Source organism: Hibiscus syriacus, unplaced genomic scaffold (genome assembly GCF_006381635.1).
Source record: "Hibiscus syriacus cultivar Baekdansim isolate YM2019G1 unplaced genomic scaffold, ASM638163v2 tig00117034_pilon, whole genome shotgun sequence".
Taxonomy (NCBI): Eukaryota; Viridiplantae; Streptophyta; class Magnoliopsida; order Malvales; family Malvaceae; genus Hibiscus; species Hibiscus syriacus.
This window is the reverse complement of record NW_024063533.1, coordinates 2,711,543-2,731,126: the sequence shown is the minus strand read 5'-3', so window position 1 is coordinate 2,731,126 and position 19,584 is coordinate 2,711,543. Positions and strand designations below refer to the sequence as shown.

Here is a 19,584-nt window from a genome sequence, read left to right as displayed (position 1 = left end):
AAGTTCTTCAAGAGTTAAGGACGATAGGTCCTTAGACTCGATGATTGTCGTCTTCTTTGATTGCCATGATTTTGGGAGGGAGTAGACTAACTTCCTCACAAGCTTTTCATTTGAGATGATCTCTCCATATGATTTGAGACCATTGACAATCGTTGAAAATCTATCCGTCATAGCTTTGATGTCTTCATTTGGTTTCATCCTGAAATTTTCATAGCTATGCGTTAGAATACTAATTTTTGATTTCTTTACCTCATATGTACCTTCATGTGTGACTTGAAGCTTGTCCCATATTTCTTTGGCGGTTGTACACGATGAAACTCTTCCGTATTCATCTGGTCCAAGAGCACAAAAAATAATATGGATGGCTTTGGAGTTGAGCTGGAACATTCTTGTCTCTCCTTCACTACACAACCTTGGATGAGTGATAGGCTTGATGTATCCTTCTTCTACGGCATTCCATGCTCCCATGTCACTTGCTTGAATGAAGTACATCATTCTATTCTTCCAATAGGCGTAATTAGCTCCATTGAAGAAAGGAGGCTTGTTGACGGGCATCGAATCAAGACCGGAGTCGTAATTTGAAGTGGAGGCCATTGATGAGTTGGTAATCGATGTAACTCTTCCCGAATCGACTCAAGAGGCGATTAAACCTTCAAATGAGTGAGGCTCTGATACCAATTGTTGAGTTAATCGATCTACGGAATCGGCCAAGAGGGGGGTGAATTGGCAATTAAAAATTTCGTGGAAGCTTTTGCAGAAAATTTAAAGTAATTGCACAACGATTTACAGTGGTTCGACTTTCTCAAACAAAGTCTACGTCCACTACCTTAGCTATCCACACTAAGGATTTTCCAACAAATTCACTAATTTGTTCTTTCTTTTGAGGCCAAAGAGATAACCTTACAAAATCCCTCAAGAGTATACCCCAACTCTTGAGAACACTTTTTCCCAAAGAGAAGATTACAAATTTGCAAACTTACAAGAAAACCTCACAAGGTAAGATGTTTGCACAATTCTAGAACAAAGAAAAGAACACTCAAGGATAAATACAATTGAGTACAAAAGTGTTCTTGAAAGCAAATGAATATTGGATGAAAAATAGGCTTGAAATGCTCAAACTTGAGGTTTGATGCTTTCTCTTTGATTCTCTCTTGATTCTAGTTGCTTGATGTTTCTTGTTGTTGATCAATGGCTCCAGAACTTGTTTAAATACCCCTTGAATCAATTCTGAACGTTGGTGATAATTAGTGGGGATAATAGAGCCATTTAAGTGTGAAAACAATTAATTTTTCTAGGTGGAGCGTCTCATGCATCGATGCATGATCAAGTATGCATCGGTGCATTCGTGTAAAATTCAAATATTTTGACCGTTGGAACACTTGATGCATCGGTGCACCAAGTGTGCATCGATGCATGAAATGCATTCGATGTTTGAAAAATAGCCTGATGCATCGATGCATGGCTTGTGCATCGATGCATCAAATGCATTCAATGTTTTGAAAATATTCAGAGTGCATCGATGCATGGAGAGTGCATCGGTGCATGGAATGCATTCGATGTTCAATTAATTCATCGATGCATCGATGCATGGACTGATGCATCAGTGCATGCCTTTGAATAATTGATTTAAAGCTTGTTTTTGGTTCAAAATACTTTGTGAAAATTGTTTCAAAAATAGTTTAAGTACAAATCACAATTTTACACATTTAGTAAGGATTAAAATTGATCTTGAAAAACTTGGAGTAATAATTTGATATTCGGTTAATTGAATCGAATTTGTAAAATCATTTGTGAAATCTTAAAATTCATTTAACTTAATTTGTTATATCGAAATATCAAAAATGTTTTCAACAGAGGATTATATAATTTGTAAGCTTTGCTTCTTTCATCATAGCCAATGAAAATATATTTTTCTCTTCTGTAATCAAGCTTCTTTCTAGTATGTTCAGGAACGTGGGCATATGTGATGCATCAAAAAATCTTGAGGTGTCCAACTCCTGGTTTCTGACCACTCCATGCTTCGTTTGACGTCATATACTTCACACTTTTTGTTGGACATCTATTCAATAGGTAAACTACACATCGAACTGCTTCAACCCAGAAATTTCTTGGTAGATGTTTACCTTTTATCATACTTCTTGCCATGTCAAGAATTATGCGGTTCTTTCTTTCTGCAACTCTATTTTGGTGTGGCGTGTATCTAACTGTCATCTGTTGGACGATGCCATGCTCTTTGCAGAATTCTTAAAATAACTTTGATGTATATTCGCCTCCTCTATCTGATCTGAGTATCTTCAAATATTGACCGCTTTGTTTTTCTTCCATTGCTTTAAATTCTTTCAATTTTTCTAACGTTTTTTACTTTTCTTTCAAGATATAAATCTAACACTTCCTACTATAATCATCAATAAAAGTTAGGTAGTACCTGTTACTGCCAAGCGATGGTATATTAGAAGGACCGACTATATTTTTGTGTACTATCTCCAGCGGTCTTCGGGCATGCCAGGATCTACCAACTTCAAAGCTTTGTCTATGTTGCTTTCCTTTAATGCAAGCCTCACATAATTGATTTGTAGGGTTGATCTCTGGTAGTCCTTTCACCATACTTGTTTTTGATAACAACTTCAATCCCGAAAATCCAAGATGTTCATATCTTAGATGTCATAACCATGAATCATCTTTGATCGCGGTCTTCATGCACTTGACTTCTCCCGACTCGATATCAATTGTAAAGAGACGATTTCGAGTCATATCAACTTGGGCTATCAATTCTCCTTCTTTATTTTTGATGGCAAGTGAGCGATTCTTCATATGCACTTCATATCCTTTTTCCAGGAGTTGACCAAGACTGATGATATTGCTTTTCAAAACAGGTACATAATAAACATCTGAAGTGTATTTCTTTTCTTCATTTCTCTGAGTAATCATGACTTCGCCTTTTTCTTTTAGTTTTGCGTGCGAGTCATCTCCGAAAGTTACTCGTCCATGGGCTCTTCCATCTAATTTCACAAACAGTTCCTTTTGTCCACACATATGGTTACTGGCATAATTATCAAGAAACCAAATATTTTCTTGAATTCTTCAATTCCTTTATAAGTGAGGAATACATGAAATTTTTTAATTTTTTCTTTTTCAGCTGCTGCTACGTTATTTCTTTCTTCTTGTTTAGGAGCAGATCTACACTCATAATTATAATGATAATACTTTTTGCAATTATAACATTGTACATGAGATTTATTTTGTTGTTGATATCTGCCTCTACCTCGGCTTCTGAATCATCGTCCATGGACTGATGTTGGATTATTTTCACTTATTTCATCGGAGCCATATGATCGACCACCACGTCCACGAGTTCCTCGTCCTCCTCTGTATCTTCCGCGATAACCACCACGATTTCCTCAACCTCGTGTGTAGCTGTTGCTAGCTTCTCATTCGTTGACATTCATCTTGCTTTGTAGAGCTTGCTCCAAATTTTTTTAATCTTCATTTTGTGTCATTTTCTACTCATGGGCTTAAAGTGAACCCACAAGCTCATCTATCAATATTTGAGATAAATCGTTTGATTCTTCGATTGCCACAACCACGTAATCAAATTTTCTTGTCAATGACCGCAATTTTTTTTCCTTCACTCTAACCTCATCGAGTGATTCACCATTTCTTTTCATTTCATTTACGACCGCTTTTACACGGCTAATATAATCATCGATGTTTTCCATATTTTTCATTTTTAATATCTCAAACTCAACTCTAAGAGTTTGTAAACGTACTTTCTTTTCTTTTTCGGCACCTTGGAGAGATTTTGCAAATTCTCCCACGCTTGTTTTGCGGTCTTTGCATTAGAAATATTTTCAAAGGTAGATTTGTCTACTCTTTGAAAAATAAAGAACAATGTTCTTTTATCTTTTTTCCGGGATTCCTTCAATACCTTCTTTTCTTCATAGGTCAGGACTGCTTCTGCTGTTGCATTTTCAGGCTCGGTGTAACCATCCTCGATGATATCCCATCAATCTTGGGAGCCTAGTAATGCCTTCATTTGAATGCTCCAATTGTCATAATTCGTCTTTGTCAATCTCGAGATTTGAGGTTAAATTATGTTGGTCATATTCTCAACCACGTTAAACTCGAATCAAGCTCTGATACCACTTGTTGGAAGCGTAGGTGGGCACTCGAGTAATTTTTCTATCTCGAAATATTATTGATACGAGGTAAAATACGTTACAACGGCGTTACTCCATTATTACAACACTACAACACTAGCTGCGACTAGTTTACAAACACAATGTTGCTATTCTAAGCTTTGCTAAGCTTTACTCAATTCTCTCTAATTTTCTTTGCTAAGCTATTTTTCATTCTTGCTTTTCTAAGCTTTTCCTCATATTCCTTCTCTTTTTCTCACTTTTTACATATTTTTTCTTTACATTGCATATATAATTAAGCTTAGGATACACATATATTTAGGTATAATAAACCGCCTCATATGCTTCTACAATCTTCTTGTCATCTCTTGTTTGCTTGTCGTGATTTGCTTTTCTTTTCATGTTTGCCGTGTAAATTCCTTAATTGCCAAGCTTGCCAACTCAACTTGAGCTGCTGTTTTGTTTTGTTGTTGCCCACTCATATTATAATATTATTAGTTTAATTTCTAAGTAATTCATGAAGTTTCTCATCCATGATTGCTTGCCATGTTTTTCCATATTGCCTCTATGTTTGACTAACTTTCATATTTTATTTCCCTTTGTTTTATAGCTGTCTTTGTTGACTTTTCAATATTTAGAAATCAAGTCTAACACCCATGCAGGTGGTTTATCATTTTCACCGGGTCCAGCTTCTTTAGTCTTTGGACAGATCACTGGAATGATATACTATATTTCTTTCAGAAACCTGAGAAGATGTTAGGTATCATCTAAGTCGTCATCTTCACGCCACCAACAATAACGTCATCATATTCACCTTCACCATTGACAACAGCAGCTCCCTCAGCATTAGGCGATGCAAAAACCATAGCACCAACCGAGCATTTCATGCAAACACTATGTATTGAGCAACAATAACGTCATCATCTTCGTATTGCATTGAACAACGATCCAAAATACAATGCAAACATTGTGCATGTGATTGTGATAACATTGTAAGGCATGCTAAAATCAGGAATTGTCAAAGGTACCAGTATTTCTCTGTAAGACATGACATGACTCTTTTCCTGCATGACAGATCAAGCAAATGCCAAATGAGAATAACACAAATTTCATTATGTTTAAGACCAGAAATCTCGAGAGGCTAATACCTGAAACTTTGACAACAATGGTGACTTGTTCAAAGAGTCATTTTCAAGGAAAACCATGCTTGCATGGAAGTTGGGAAAACTTAGAATAGTTGATATTATGTCAAATCCTTGATTAGCATCAGGTATCAGCTAATCAAAAACAAAACAAGAAGCAGAAATCATACTAAAGTTTGGCCCATCATGCAAGAAGCGTGCTATTTTTTATTCAGTTTAAAATTGTTAACTTCATTCAAAAACAGAGAATTTCTTACACTGATAATGGTATATAAAGTCAGCAGCTACTTGTCCAATTTCTACTGAAGTTGCACTTTCAGCAATAAAAGGTTTTCTAACATTGCAATGAAATACATATTATAAGACAACTAATAAGATGAAATATAATTCTTGTGAGGATGATGGGTGTATCCTGTGGTGATTTATCCTTTTTGTAATGACCAATTCAATCTATGTCCTTCAAATCACGGCGCCATGGTGGGAGAATCAGTTTAACTTGGGTTTAGTGTTTCTAATTTGCAGGAACCCTCCTTTGAAGATGACGAGAGAACTTTAGAACCCCGTGAGAGAGATAGAGCTTCTGAACTAGTTGTGTGGAGCCTTTTGATGGCTAATATTTTCTCTCTCCGCGAAGTCATAACGCCATTATAAAGATAACGACATATTGACAAAAAAAAAAAAACAATGGATAAAATTGAGTGATTAAATTGAAAAAATTAAAAGTACAGTGAATGAAATAGGAGAAAGAATAAAATTCAGCTACTAAATTTATAATTTATCATTTATTTTAAAACAAAAAGATCCTAACATCTGACTTAATAATCGTTTTTACCTTTATTTTTATTTTTAAACTATTTTGTCCCTTAGCATTGTATTTTAGAATAAAAGATCCCTATTTTATAGAGTTAAACTTTTCTATTAAAATTCTAAAAAAAGGGCCAAAATGACTGTTAAATCAAATGTTAAGGATATCTTTTGATATTATACCTTTTTATTTTATCTATCTAAACATAAATAAACCACCACATTTGTCACTCTTATTTTTTGTTCTTCCTGAGACTTAAATCTGTTGCTTCGGTGACTGATCACTGCCGAATTCCATTGGCATATCAATGGGAGAGTATTTGCAGGAATTCATGGATGAGACCACTTGGTACAACCACCTTGTGTTGGGAAACCTTTTCCCGACAAAGCATTGGGATCCGCCCCCCATGTCTTGCAAACTTGGCTGCGAAACTACATTGGGATCCGGTTTCCTTTGGTGCTTCTATATTTACTACTTGAAACGCAATGTTTACCTTCCCAATGGTACTCCTTTTTTGTTGATTTCGAATCTGGGTTCTTTTCATTTTGATTGGTTCTTTAGTTCAAGTTGATTTGTTTAAACGTTAGTTGGTATTATGTGTATTTTTTTTTATATATTATCATTAGTTTGCTGACATCGTTTTGAATCTGAGAGTTCATATGTGAAGCTGGAATATTTCATTTACCATTTTTTGTTGTTGTTGCAAGTTTTATGTTTGAATTTCCATACATATAGTTTAGCAAAGGATTTGGGAGTTCTTTTATACGTGAACAGTTTCTGATCTTGATTTAACCCTTTTTTTCTTGCTGTAGCCTTTTTACAAACAATCATTAGTCACGGAGGATCCGTGTTGGAATCTCTCTCTTCCTTTTGAACTAGGGATGGGAATCCAGTCAATGATTAAATAATATATGTACAGAATGCATTATGATCATTGTGTTAATACTTTTGATCTATGTCGCTTGTTTTCTAAGATTTTCCATTTATTTTGATGAACACATGAGTTTATTAGTGTCTGAATATGTGCCGAACACAGGACCTGGTCATAAGTATTTTACGGAAAGTGAAAAATCTAATAACATAGCTTGTGCTAATCTAAAAGAACTTTGCTGATAATGTTGCTAGTTGCATGTTATTTTCTTAATTCAAAACTCTCCCTGAAAATTATGGTTAAGAGATTTTGATGAATGCTAACCTTTAGCCAGTATATGCAAGATACCTGCAAAACAGTCTCCAGTGCTTCATTTTTGTTTAACAAAATGATAATTTCTCTTGCCAGTATATGCAAGATACCTGCAAAACAGTCTCCAGTGCTTCATTTTTGTTTAACAAAATGATAATTTCTCTTCTTATTTGCAATAGTTAACACAATCTTAAAAGCCATTAGGTACTGAACAATGCAAAACTTACTCATAAATGTCAGGTGTATTTTCTCTCTGTTCTGGTTTTACAAATATGAAATTCCTGGCTCCTTTGTTAATGTTTTGAGTGCTCATAATGCAGATGCTATACCTTCAAATAAAGCCATGCTCTTGCAAATTTATGTTGCTATGAAGGCCATGCCTTGGTACCGTGCACTTCCAACACTTTCCGAATACATGGTTGAAAATGGCTGGACAAAATGTTATGTTAGAATAAGTGATGTTGGTTGGCTTATGCATGCGGTATATTTATTTATATATCTTGCCTTTGTCGAGTTTGGCATTTACCGGATGCATAGGGAGTTGCATGACATAAATCCTCTATACAAGTATCTTCATGCAACTCATCACATCTACAACAAACAGAATACCCTTTCTCCATTTGCCGGTAAGTTCTTATCTATGCATTCTAGTTTCAATGATTTATAATTGCTTCCACTGTCCTAAGTTTAGGACCATATTGAAATAGTTTCTGTTTTTATTTCTTGTCATCCTTTTTTGACGATATGCAGGATTTTATGGTTGCTTTATATGTCAAACTAAGACCTTTTGGTAAATAGATATGATCATGCTAGAAAACTTGAGTTTAAGAGGATCCAGAGAATCTGCCAGTTTTAGGAAGTTGGTTTTTTGGGAATCTTATCCTCTGTTATGAAGTGACCCTAGTGGATTCTAGGTGTTATTTGCAAAAATGGCCTTGAATTTGATGTAAGTTTAACCGTTATCTTTCTCGTCGTGCTTATGAGATTCTTAATTTGCTAATCTCTGGATTTTTCTGGTTGAATCTAATGCTGGCACCTAGCTCCCATCTTGAACAGCTGAAGTTCGCTCCCATCTTGCATGAGATAGTTCATATCTCGAGTTTCTAGGACAAGTGAGATGTTCTCAAAGGATATCTAACCATTAGTCCATATTAATAACTAATATGTGGTACTTTGGAACTGCATACATCTTTGAGATATTAATCTGTCAAGCGTTTTATATGTTAGGAAGGGAATCAGATTGGATCTGTCAATTAGTTTCACTATGAGGTTTGCCTATCAAAGTTTTTAAGCATTCTTTATTTGTAGTTGTATTGCCTGCATTCGGTGATGATATTACATTAAGCTGTGTGCTAATGAATAGCTTTCCGGAGAATGTGTGAGCCAGTCTTGCTGCAGATTTTACTTGGTTGCATAGGATATATGTGGAGTAGTGCTTCATGGGTGCCATCTCATAGAGCTTTTTCCTGATCCTGTTCTCGTAGCTTTTCTTTCTGATGTACCTAGTCCATTGGCCTTTCACCCTTTCCTTGAATCCAGCATAAAAAACTTAAGAAAATTCTATTCAATTTAAGTGCTCCATTGTTTTCCTGGAACCATCAATCGATTTAATCCACATCTCAAAATATCCGTCTATGGTGTATGGAAAAGATTATATGCTCATTCAGAATACAATCTGAACTGGCAGTAACAGTACAGGTCCTAATTACAAGTGATTCTAACTTCTGAAAGTAGAAGTTTGATAAATTTTATGTTTTTCCTTTATATCTCTCGTATATAAAACTTTAGAGATATATATTAATATTTCCCATATATATAGTTTGTATAATATATTAAAATTATGTTCATGAATAAATTAGTACTAAATTGATTGTGTATGTCATAATATACTTCCATGGATGTGAGAGTAGATAATGCCTATTTTGCTCTCTCTTCATTTTTCTTAATGTACCAAAAACCTACACTCATATTCAGCACTTATCCCTCTTAAGGACCCTTCAAATACATGGAAAAAATTAAATATACTCGTGTTAGACAAATACACGTGTATGACATTCATATTTGAGGCCGAGTAACATAGGATTAGGTGATCCCCGTTCCTTCTCCACTTTATTGACATCCCTAATTGCAGCATATTTCTTAGTGTTTCCCATTTTTATTAGTTGCATTGATGGCTAGCTAGTTTCTTTCATTGAAGTTATTTAGTGTGGCAAACCAAAAATTTGTTCCATATAGAAGATTTCTTTGTGTTGACAAATAGAAGATACACTTTGGCTAAACAGATATACGGTCTCGATATACCGAATTCAGTTGAAAACTATTCTATTTGAACTCTTCATTTTTCTTGAGTTATTTGTCTGAAACACGGTATAGGATATCATCGCCAAAGATCACACTCAGTTTGAGTTGTATAGCCTGAAATTTTTATATGGATTGTTTACCCTACTAAATGAAACACTGCTCAATGTTTTATGTTCAGGCTTGGCTTTTCACCCTCTGGATGGAATACTGCAGGCAGTCCCTCATGTTATAGCACTGTTAATCATCCCGACTCATTTCAGAACTCACATCGGACTCATATTCCTCGGGGGCATCTGGACGAAGAACATTCACGATTGCATCCACGGAAACCTTTGGCCTATCATGGGTGCTGACTACCACACCATTCACCACACTACGTATCGCCATAATTATGGCCATTACACCATATGGATGAATTGGATGTTTGGAACCCTACGTGACCCTGTTGACGATGAAGGCAAGAAGACGATGTAACTGTGTCTGCTTGTCTCGACATTTCGGTTCGTCTTCTCGAAATTTCTTTTAGTTTGTTGGTTAGGTCTGCATGTTGGTTGCTTTTGAGATTTATTGGCCCCTGGGTGTGTGTTATTTTGGTTACAGGTTTGAAACCATGTTTGGCTAGAAACTTTGTACAAGTTATTTACTCTTTAGTATCAATGTCAGACACTTGTGATCAACTTATATCTGGACTCACTTGCTCTCGCTCTCTCTATATAAATTTAAATATAAATTTCAAAATTCGAATACACTTATATCTAACATTTGCTGTAGTGCGACGGTGATGGTGAATGATGAAAACAATGGCTGTAGTGGGGTGAGAAAAATTGTGAATGATATTTATGGGACTAAACTAGTGTGATTTGTAAGTATTGAGAACTAAGTGTACAATTATACCAATTAAAAAACTGACAATCAACTCCCCCGTTTTCGGTTTAACGGATGGTGATTAAATTGCAATTAAACCGTAATGTTAATGACAAAATTTATAAGATTTTCAGTTTAGAGATCAAAATAGAAGAACACACCTAATAGTTTAATGACTAACCAAATAGTTTGCCATATATATATATATATATATATATATATATATATATATATATATATATATATTGGATAGAAGTTTGCCCTATATTTTATATCGTTTTACGTATCACTTTTGTTATCATTAATGCAAATTTCTTTTGTTATAAATAAAAATAATGTTCTTTAAATTTATTAATATCTTAGTAATTTAAAAAATATCTTTTAAAAAAAATTATACTCGAACAATTATATCCATATGATAGGTGACTTATAAGATCTTAACGAAACATTTTCAGAAAACCTGGACTGTCATTCAATTCGATTCATAAATACAAATTTGTGTATATTTAAAAAAATAGTAAAGGCTAAAAAATATTTTAGAAATTAGAAAAATTAAAATTATACTTTTAAAAGTTAGATTCTTTTTTCAAAATGATTTTTTTTTTAAAAATCTAAAGCTATAAAATCCGAACCAAAGCAGCGAGCTGCCCAGTTATGTTCGCCACTCATGTTCGCCACCGTCTTAAATTCTCCCATTCCTTCCCCTTCTTGCTTTAACTCAAACAAAGACCCTTCCAAAACCCAGAAAGGAAATCACACTTTCAGCAAAAATTCCAAATTCTCAGTCTCCAAAAACCACAATAATGACGGCCTCATTAAGATGCCTACAGCTCCATGGATGAAGGGTCCTCTCCTTCTTCAACCCGATGAAGTGTTAAATGCTTCAAAACACACCACTAGAAGGAGCTCAAACCGCAATTCTGAGGCACCTGATAAGGCATTGTTCGGAAAGGAAAGTGGGGTGAGAGGGAAGAAAGTGATTAAAAAGATCATTAGAAACGTGGAAAAGCTAAAAGGAAATGAAGTTTTGGAGGAATCCGAAGAATTTGAGATTGGGAATTGGTTTGAGGAGATTGGAAGTGCGGGGGGTGTCAAAAAATTTGATGGGAAAATGCCTTGGATGAGAGCAGAAGAGGAACTTGTGTTTAGGAGGATGAAAAAGGAGAGTTTTGACTCGGGCTGAGATTAGTCTTGATAAGGATTTACTTGAGAGATTGAAAAAAAGGCAATGAGGATGAGGAAATGGGTTAAGGTGATGAAAGCCGGAGTAACTCAGGCTGTCGTTGATGAAATAAGATTGGTTTGGAGGGACAATGAACTTGTTATGCTGAAATTTAGTGTCCCTTTGTGTAGAAATATGGATAGAGCAAGAGAAATTGTGGAGGTTTGTTTTCTGTTGTCTTCTTTTACAATTTTTTATTGCTTTTGGTTTTATCAAGAGGTTTCAAGGATGTTTATTGTTGATCATATCTTTTATAACATGAGATTATTATTGTTTAGAACCAAATTAAACTAGAATTCAAATCAGAACAATTCTAGGAAAATAATTGTTTAAGAATAAATTTATGTAGGCAAATGATTTTAGAATAGAATTTGTTAAGAACTCTCGTATTTGACCCTCTTAGTGTTAAGGTATAGAATTCAATTTGATAAATTTAATATTTGGAACATGTGATGGTAGAGTATTCTCATATGAAAAGGTGTTTTGAAGAAACAGTACCTCTGTTCATATGCAAATATTGTTGATTATTAATGATAATAAATATTCATTTAAGGTTACTGTTTGTTAGGCCTCAAACATAGATAAATTAACATATTTTGATTTTTGGGTTTAACATTGTCAAAGTTTCTGACTGTTAAATCTTTACATGACAGATGAAGACTGGAGGCTTGGTTGTATGGATCAAGAAAGATGTTCTTGTTGTTTATAGAGGACAAAACCATGCGCTGACTTCAAAATTTTCTATAACAGAGTATTCGGATCATGCTGGTGGTAAAAAAGTATCTTCATCAACAGTCAGTCATGTTGCATCAGGCAGTAATATTAGTACGTTTCCTGAAAAATCAGAGATAAGTACTTGGGGGAGAAGTTTGTGTAGAGAAGACGGAGAAAAAGAGTCTAAGCCAATTGTCATCGTTATGGAAGGAGATGAGAATAGCCAACAAGTAACTGGATCATTGTATGAGAGGGAAACTGATAGATTATTGGATGGTTTAGGACCTCGCTTTATTGACTTGTGGATGCAAAAGCCATTACCGGTTGACGCTGACTTGCTTCCAGAAGTGATTCCCAGGTTTAGGCCTCCAGTAAGGCTTTCTCCTCCAAACACTAGACCCAAATTGACAGATGAAGAGTTGGCATATTTAAGGAAGCTTTCTCACCCTTTACCTTTCCATTTTGCTCTCGGTACCACCTTATCTTTTACAATCTTATTGGCTGAACTCACACATGCATTTGTCTGGGCATTCCTGCTGTGCGCTAGACAGATAACATATATACATGTAGTTTCCTTACCCATTTTAAGTAATTACCAAAGCGAAATAGCCTGGAGAAATATGTGCTTGTTAATAGAAATTATATTTGAGGGGAAATCTGCATTAGACATGAGTATTAGCACAAGGACTTTGATGGTTTAAATCTTGTATAACAAAAGCTGCACTGGGCTGTGTTTCGTGCCTGTGTTTCAATAGTGTATGCAATTTTCAGATTTTTTTCATTCTGATTTCTTCTTCTTGTCACAGGGAGGAATAAGAACCTTAAAGGTTTGGCTAATGCTATCTTGAAATTATGGGGAAAATGTCTCATAGCAAAGATTGCAATAAAGTGGGGGATTCAGAATACTGACAGTGAGCAAATGGCTAATGAGCTCAAGGTAAGCCTGTAATTCTTTTGATCTATTATGATCATGGTGCACTGAAGCTTGCTCTGTTTATAATCACGACCAGTATTTTTTTTCTTTCTTTTTCAACAAGCTTTGCATATTCCGTATCTAAGTTGTATCATGCATTCATGCTTGCATAAGTGACTGAATCAAGGGAATGGACAGTACAATGAACCACTTTGTTAGCCTGACATCAAACTCTTAATTTAAGCAGAAAAGTTTCTGATTAATTTCATGCATGAGTTCTTGAAATAAGAGGCCGTGATGACATTGCTATAATGATTTGATTACAAAAAAACTTGTGTAGGTAAATTTAGGAATTCCATTTTAACTAAGGTTTTTGAAGGATCACTGGGTAGCCTACCAAGCCTGGAATCAAGTATATGTGTCATGATCATGAGAGATTCATTAATCGGAGAAGACAGAGGAGAATTAGGGAAATTGGAAATAGGGTTAGGGATTTCAATCAAGGGGAGGGGTGTTGCCAGCAGTGAAGGAAGTCACGCCAACAGCACCAACATCATCTGCAAGGGAATCTAATTGTTAGGACAGCTGTATTGCCAGCTGGTAAATGGGTTGTTACAATGTAAATATATAAGCAATGTACTAGGTAAGGCTTACGGTATGATTGGAATGAATGAAAACTCAGTCTTCTTGAAATCCCTTTCTCCTCTCCTTTAATCTCCCTTCCTCTATTTCCTTCGATTGTTCTTCTTCTTTCACAGGGTCATAACAATTGGTATACAGAGCCACAACTCCTGGCAAAGCAATGGCTGCATACTCTGTTTTTTCTGCGATTCAACAGCAGATTGAAGACTTATCAAAATTAGTGAAGCAAGATCAGTACTTGGAGACAAGGATTGCAATGAATAAGGATCGTTTGGAGCACATTTTACAGTTGTTGACCGGTAAAGAATGTGAGCAAAAACATGATGATTCTCAGGTGTTCGATAAATTGCCAACATCAAAGATTCAAATTACTGCTTCTTCTCGTGGATCTGGAAAACATTCTCAGCTCATACCATCAACTCCAAGATGGGATGTTGTAAATGGTGCCGGTGTCATTTTAAGTGTATGTGATGAAGAGGTTGCACGCTATGAGACTGCTAGTTTAACGGCTGTTGCAGTCCCTGCTCTTCTAGTTCCTCCCCCAACAACAGCCTTGGATGAGCATCCAGTTGCTGGGTTACGAGTTCTTGAACCATATGCACGTTTGTTTCATCGGTATTATGCTATTGCAATTCCACGTGCCACCCAAAGACTTCTTCTTGGACTTTTAGAAGCACCACCATGGTGGGCTACGGATGCAATTGATGATATCGTGCAATTTCTGGAACTCCTTCAGGCTGCTGAAGATTATACAACTGGTATAAGGCTTCCTCGAAATTGGATGCTTTTGCATTTTTTGCGGGCAATTGGGACTGCAATGTCTATAAGAGCGGGTATTGCTGTTGTTACTGCTGCAGCTTTATTTTTTCGCATACTTTCATAGCCTGCATTGTTTTTTCCTCCAAGAAGACAAGTTGACGGAGTAGAAGTTCAACATGAACCTTCTAGTGGTTCTATATCGTGCTTTAGAAAGCAGATTGAGGTTTCTGCGGCTGAAGCAACTATTGAAGTTACTGCCCAAGGGATCGAGTCAATGCTTTGTGCTCATGAACCGGAGGTGGAATGGAGAATATGTACCATATGGGAAGCTGCTTATGGCCTGATTCCCTTGAGCTCTTCGACTGTTGTTCTTCCAATAATTTCAGGCATCATTGATGGATCCAGCGAAGCAATGATGATAGTGAAAGCTTTGCTGGAAGTTGCTTCCCATCCAGAATATGATATTGCTTCAATGACCTTTAATTTTTGGCACAGTCTTCAGGTTATCTTGACAAAAAGGAATTCCAACATTTCATTTGGCGATGAAGCATCCATTGAAGCTGAAAGAAACCAGAGGCTTCAAGTTTTTCGTAAATCATATGAGTCTCTTGTATCCTTGGTTAGCTTCCAAGTTCAATATCCCCAAGCATATCAAGATCTTTCATATGAGGATCTAAAGGAATTCAAACATTCAAGATATGCTGTTGCAGATGTGTTAACGGATGCGGCATCAGTTTTAGGCGGCAATGCAACGTTGCAAATTCTTTACGTGAAGCTATTAGAGGTCGTATCTTGTTGTGGAAATGAACAAAGTGAATGGCATCCAGCTGAGGATGCTTTATTTTGCATTCAAGCTATATCAAGTAATGTGTCGGTCGTTGAAACAAACGTAATGCCTCAGGTTATGGATCTGCTTCCGAAACTGCCTCATCAGCCGCAGCTACTCCAAACGGTTTGCTTAATAATTGGAGCATTTTCTATGTGGCTTGATGCTGCACCAAGTGGTTTCTCTAAGTTGCCTTTGGTAATTGATATTCTCATGAGTGGGATGCGTACCTCTGAAGATTCTGCTGCAGCTGCTGCTTTGGCATTTAGACACATCTATGATGATTGTCGTAAAAAGCTTCCTACATATTGTAAAGAGCATTTCCATATATACTATACAACAGTTAATGGTGAAGGTAGTTTTATGGGCTCTGCTGAAGATTCATTACACTTAGTTGAAGCTTTGAGCATGGTTATTACTGAACTTCCACCAGAGCCTGCTAGGGCTGCTTTGGAGGAACTATGCGCATCAGTTGTTACTCCTTTACAGGCAGTTATTAACCAAGGCCTGTATCAACAGCACCACCAACCGTGCTTCCTTTATCTCTCTAGTGAAGTTATAAAGATATTTGGCTCTGACCCTTCTTGTGAAAGTTACCTAAAAAATATGATTGAAGTGCTCTTCAAGCACACATCGTCCCTTCTCACGAGTATTAAGGAATTCACTACAAGACCAGACATCGTAGATGATTGTTTTCTACTGACATCAAGATGCATTCGTTATTGTCCTCAATTATTTGTTCCTTCTACTGTATTTCTGGCAAGGGCATTACTCAGGAAAGGTGATTGTTTTCACAGAAACTGAACAAAATGGGATGCACATCATTATAAGGAAGAAATTGTTTGATCCTTGGGGACAAGGATCATTTCAAGGGAAGGGGAATGCCATAACTATACGGGAAGTCAACAAAGAAAGCAGCAGGAATCAGTTACTAAAACAACAACTTTTGAATCTGAAATTTTTTCAGAAGACTCAAGCAAGGCTGAAATTTTTTGCTAAAATAAAATTGACAGACAGGGGTATAAAGGCAGAGGACAAAATTTACCTGAAGTTTCGGTCTTACCATCAAACCTCACTTGCTCTTCGAAAAGGATTAAGGCTAGCAGCAAGGGTCTATGGTAACTGCATTGTTTTACAACATGGGGTAAACTATATTGAGCTTAAGGCATAATTATTAGGATTTGATCCTTGGGGACAAGGATCCTTTCATGGAAGGGGTATTGTCATGATCATGAGAGATTCATTAATCGGAGAAGACGGAGGAGAATTAGGGAAATTGGAAATTGGAAATAGGGTTAGGGATTTCAATTAAGGGAAGGGGTGTTGCCAGTAGTGAAGGAAGTCACGCCAACAACACCAACATCACATGCAAGGGAATCTAATTGTTAGGACAGCTGTATTGCCAGCTGGTAAATGGGTTGTTACAATGTAAATATATAAGCAATGTACTAGGTAAGGCTTGCGGTATGATTGGAATGAATGAAAACTCAGTCTTCTTGAAATCCCTTTCTCATCTCCTTTAATCTCCCTTCCTCTATTTCCTTCGATTGTTCTTCTTCTTTCGCAGGGTCATAACAATATGCTTTCCTTCATGACATGCATGTTCATTTATGATTATGAACAACTAAATACATAAAATTTACTATGATTAAAAGTTCAACTCTACAGAATCTCACAGGAGGAGTTTTGTTACTTCGGAATAAGTTCCTTATAATATTATACAGGGGGAAGGACTTCCTCAAGGCGTTACTAATTTGGTAACGGAGAGAGAAATGGCACTCAGAAGATGCCACCTTATTGAAGAAGGTGTTTGAGTCAAAGTAGCCGAAACCTTTCAGGTTGCTAATGAACCTTTGGCAAAGACTAGAACTGTAGGAACTTTATCAGAATTTCAGGATCTCGTGACCAAGTACGGAGAACTGGAAAAAGAAAATAATGAACTTGATATTCAAATGGAAGCTCAAAAGGAACACTTAGAAAGGGAATTGAGAAACCAAGAATGCAAGTTGTCAATTGTAAGTTCCTTCTCTAATTCCGTGTCTGCGTTTGGTTTTTTCCTCCTTGAGCTTTGAAGCTTCAATTTAGTTTTCCATCTTTCAAATGTAATTCTTTCTGGCATATCATCATATCGTATCATTTGGACTGCAGTTTGTTGACATAATCTTAATTCTTTTCTCGTTGCAGCTCAATGGAGAGATAGAGAAGTCAGTTAAAAAACTAGCAAAGTTGAATTCTTCATGGCTACCTGCTGAGCAGGATGTGGATCTCGAAACCATTACTGTGGAGGATAGAGAATGCTTGCGGAAGATGGGACTGAAGCTAACTAGTTGTTTAGTGCTTGGTGAGGGAAAGATCGCTCTCCTAGTTGCCAATTGATTCTTCTTTTTCTTTCAGATGTATTGGTTTGAAAATAATAGACAGATTTATGTTGATTTTCCTTCAACATCCTTGCCCAGAGCTAAATATCCTTATTCTGTTTTTGTTTAAATATGGTTCAGGTAGGCGCGGGGTCTTTGATGGCGTCATTGAAGGAGTACATCAACATTGGAAGCACAGAGAAGTTGTCAAGGTGATTACAATGCAGAGAGAGTTCGTACGAGTTATCTATACTGCAAAATTGCTTATAGCAGAGAGTGGGGGGGATTCTGGTTTCGGTGGAGAAGCTAAAAGAAGCCATGCCATAATCATCTACCGAGGGAAAAATTATCGACGCCCTTCAAAGCTAATGACTGACAATCTTCTAACTAAGAGAGAAGCATTACAAAGGTCTATTGAATTTCAGAGAATTGGAGTAAGCTCTTTGATTTTCTTCTCACAAATCGAACTTTACTGATTATAGAAAAATTTATTTATCTGTATTGTATTTCCAGGCTTAACCATGATTTCTTTTCTGTTTTCTTGGTTATCAGTCCTTGAAGTTCTTTACATATCAACGCAACAGACAATCTTAGATTTGAAACTCAAACTGGTGAGAAAATAATTTATTTTTTAAAAAAAATTAATTTTTTTCAGTACTAAGAAAATAATTTTTACTCTCACCACTACATCTTCTCAAAATAGCTTGTGATACTTTCTAAAATCCATTAAAGCAAAGCTTGCACATGTTTTCTTATTTGATTGTTACACTGATATACTGAAACTTTAGGCCGAACTGAGGGAAAGAAGAGTTGGTAGTCCGCAAGGGTGATAAGCCATCAACATATGTTCTATGGATCGTGAGATTCCCCCGGAAGTTTCAGTCTTTAAACTATCGTCATATTATTTGACAGTGGCTCACGGTATCTTGCAAACTGAAAATTTTAAAATCATGTAACTTTCGATTACTAGGGTTTTGATTCAAGTTTTTCATGCATACAGGCAAATATAAAGACATTTTCTGGATGAAGTGGTTGCAAGTGCTTAAGGAACGAACGTTCACCCCTTCTGGTTTGAACGGAGAATGGCAGCCAGTAGAGTATAGGTATGTTTGCAATAAGGAGAAGAGGAAGAGAGTGTCAAGACCCAGATCAAGGGGAGAGGAAAAAGGATCATTTCTACCCGTTATGGTGGTTTATACATTGACCTTGGTGCTGGTGTCAGTGTAAGGTCGCAATGATTATTCATAGGCTAATAGGATAGACAGGTCTGAATGATGTGGTTGACTTGTCAATTGATTTTGGTTTTGACATATCAAGCGAGACCTGTTATGGGTTATTTCAAAGGATTGTGGTTTCTCAATGAGTGTAAATTCCGTGTCCCCTATGTCCTATGTATCATATCCGGAGACCTTTATCTACGAGAACTTCCCTTCGAAAAATTACTCGAAGGTCTTGATACGCGGAGTATAGAAGATTCAAAAATAATATAACAATATTATATTTTTTATCGTTTACGTATCTTTTAATTAGATGATAATCATAAACATGTAGGACATACGTACGTAATCAATAAAGAGAAGTTTTTGAATCCAAGCTCCGAAAATCATTCATCTGTTTCTTCATTTTCTTCATTGCCCTCTTTTTGGAATACGACTTATGACAGACATTTATTAGTCAAGTCTACGCTGCAATTTTTCTCCAAGCTCTAACACTGGGAAAT

General features: G+C 36.2%; 1 protein-coding gene and 1 pseudogene across 1 annotated transcript; both read left to right on the top strand.

Annotated features, from left to right (window-relative positions):
* The first annotated feature begins 6,289 nt into the window (after positions 1–6,289).
* On the top strand, positions 6,290–10,198 carry LOC120196776 (delta(7)-sterol-C5(6)-desaturase-like). Its single transcript, XM_039198497.1, has 3 exons — positions 6,290–6,586; positions 7,587–7,892; positions 9,746–10,198. The coding sequence occupies exons 1-3, from the start codon at positions 6,391–6,393 to the stop codon at positions 10,039–10,041; spliced, it is 798 nt and encodes a 265-aa protein (XP_039054428.1). The 5' UTR covers positions 6,290–6,390; the 3' UTR covers positions 10,042–10,198.
* Positions 10,199–11,098: 900 nt separating this feature from the next.
* LOC120196891 lies at positions 11,099–18,340 on the top strand (annotated as a pseudogene).
* The last annotated feature ends 1,244 nt before the right edge of the window (positions 18,341–19,584 follow it).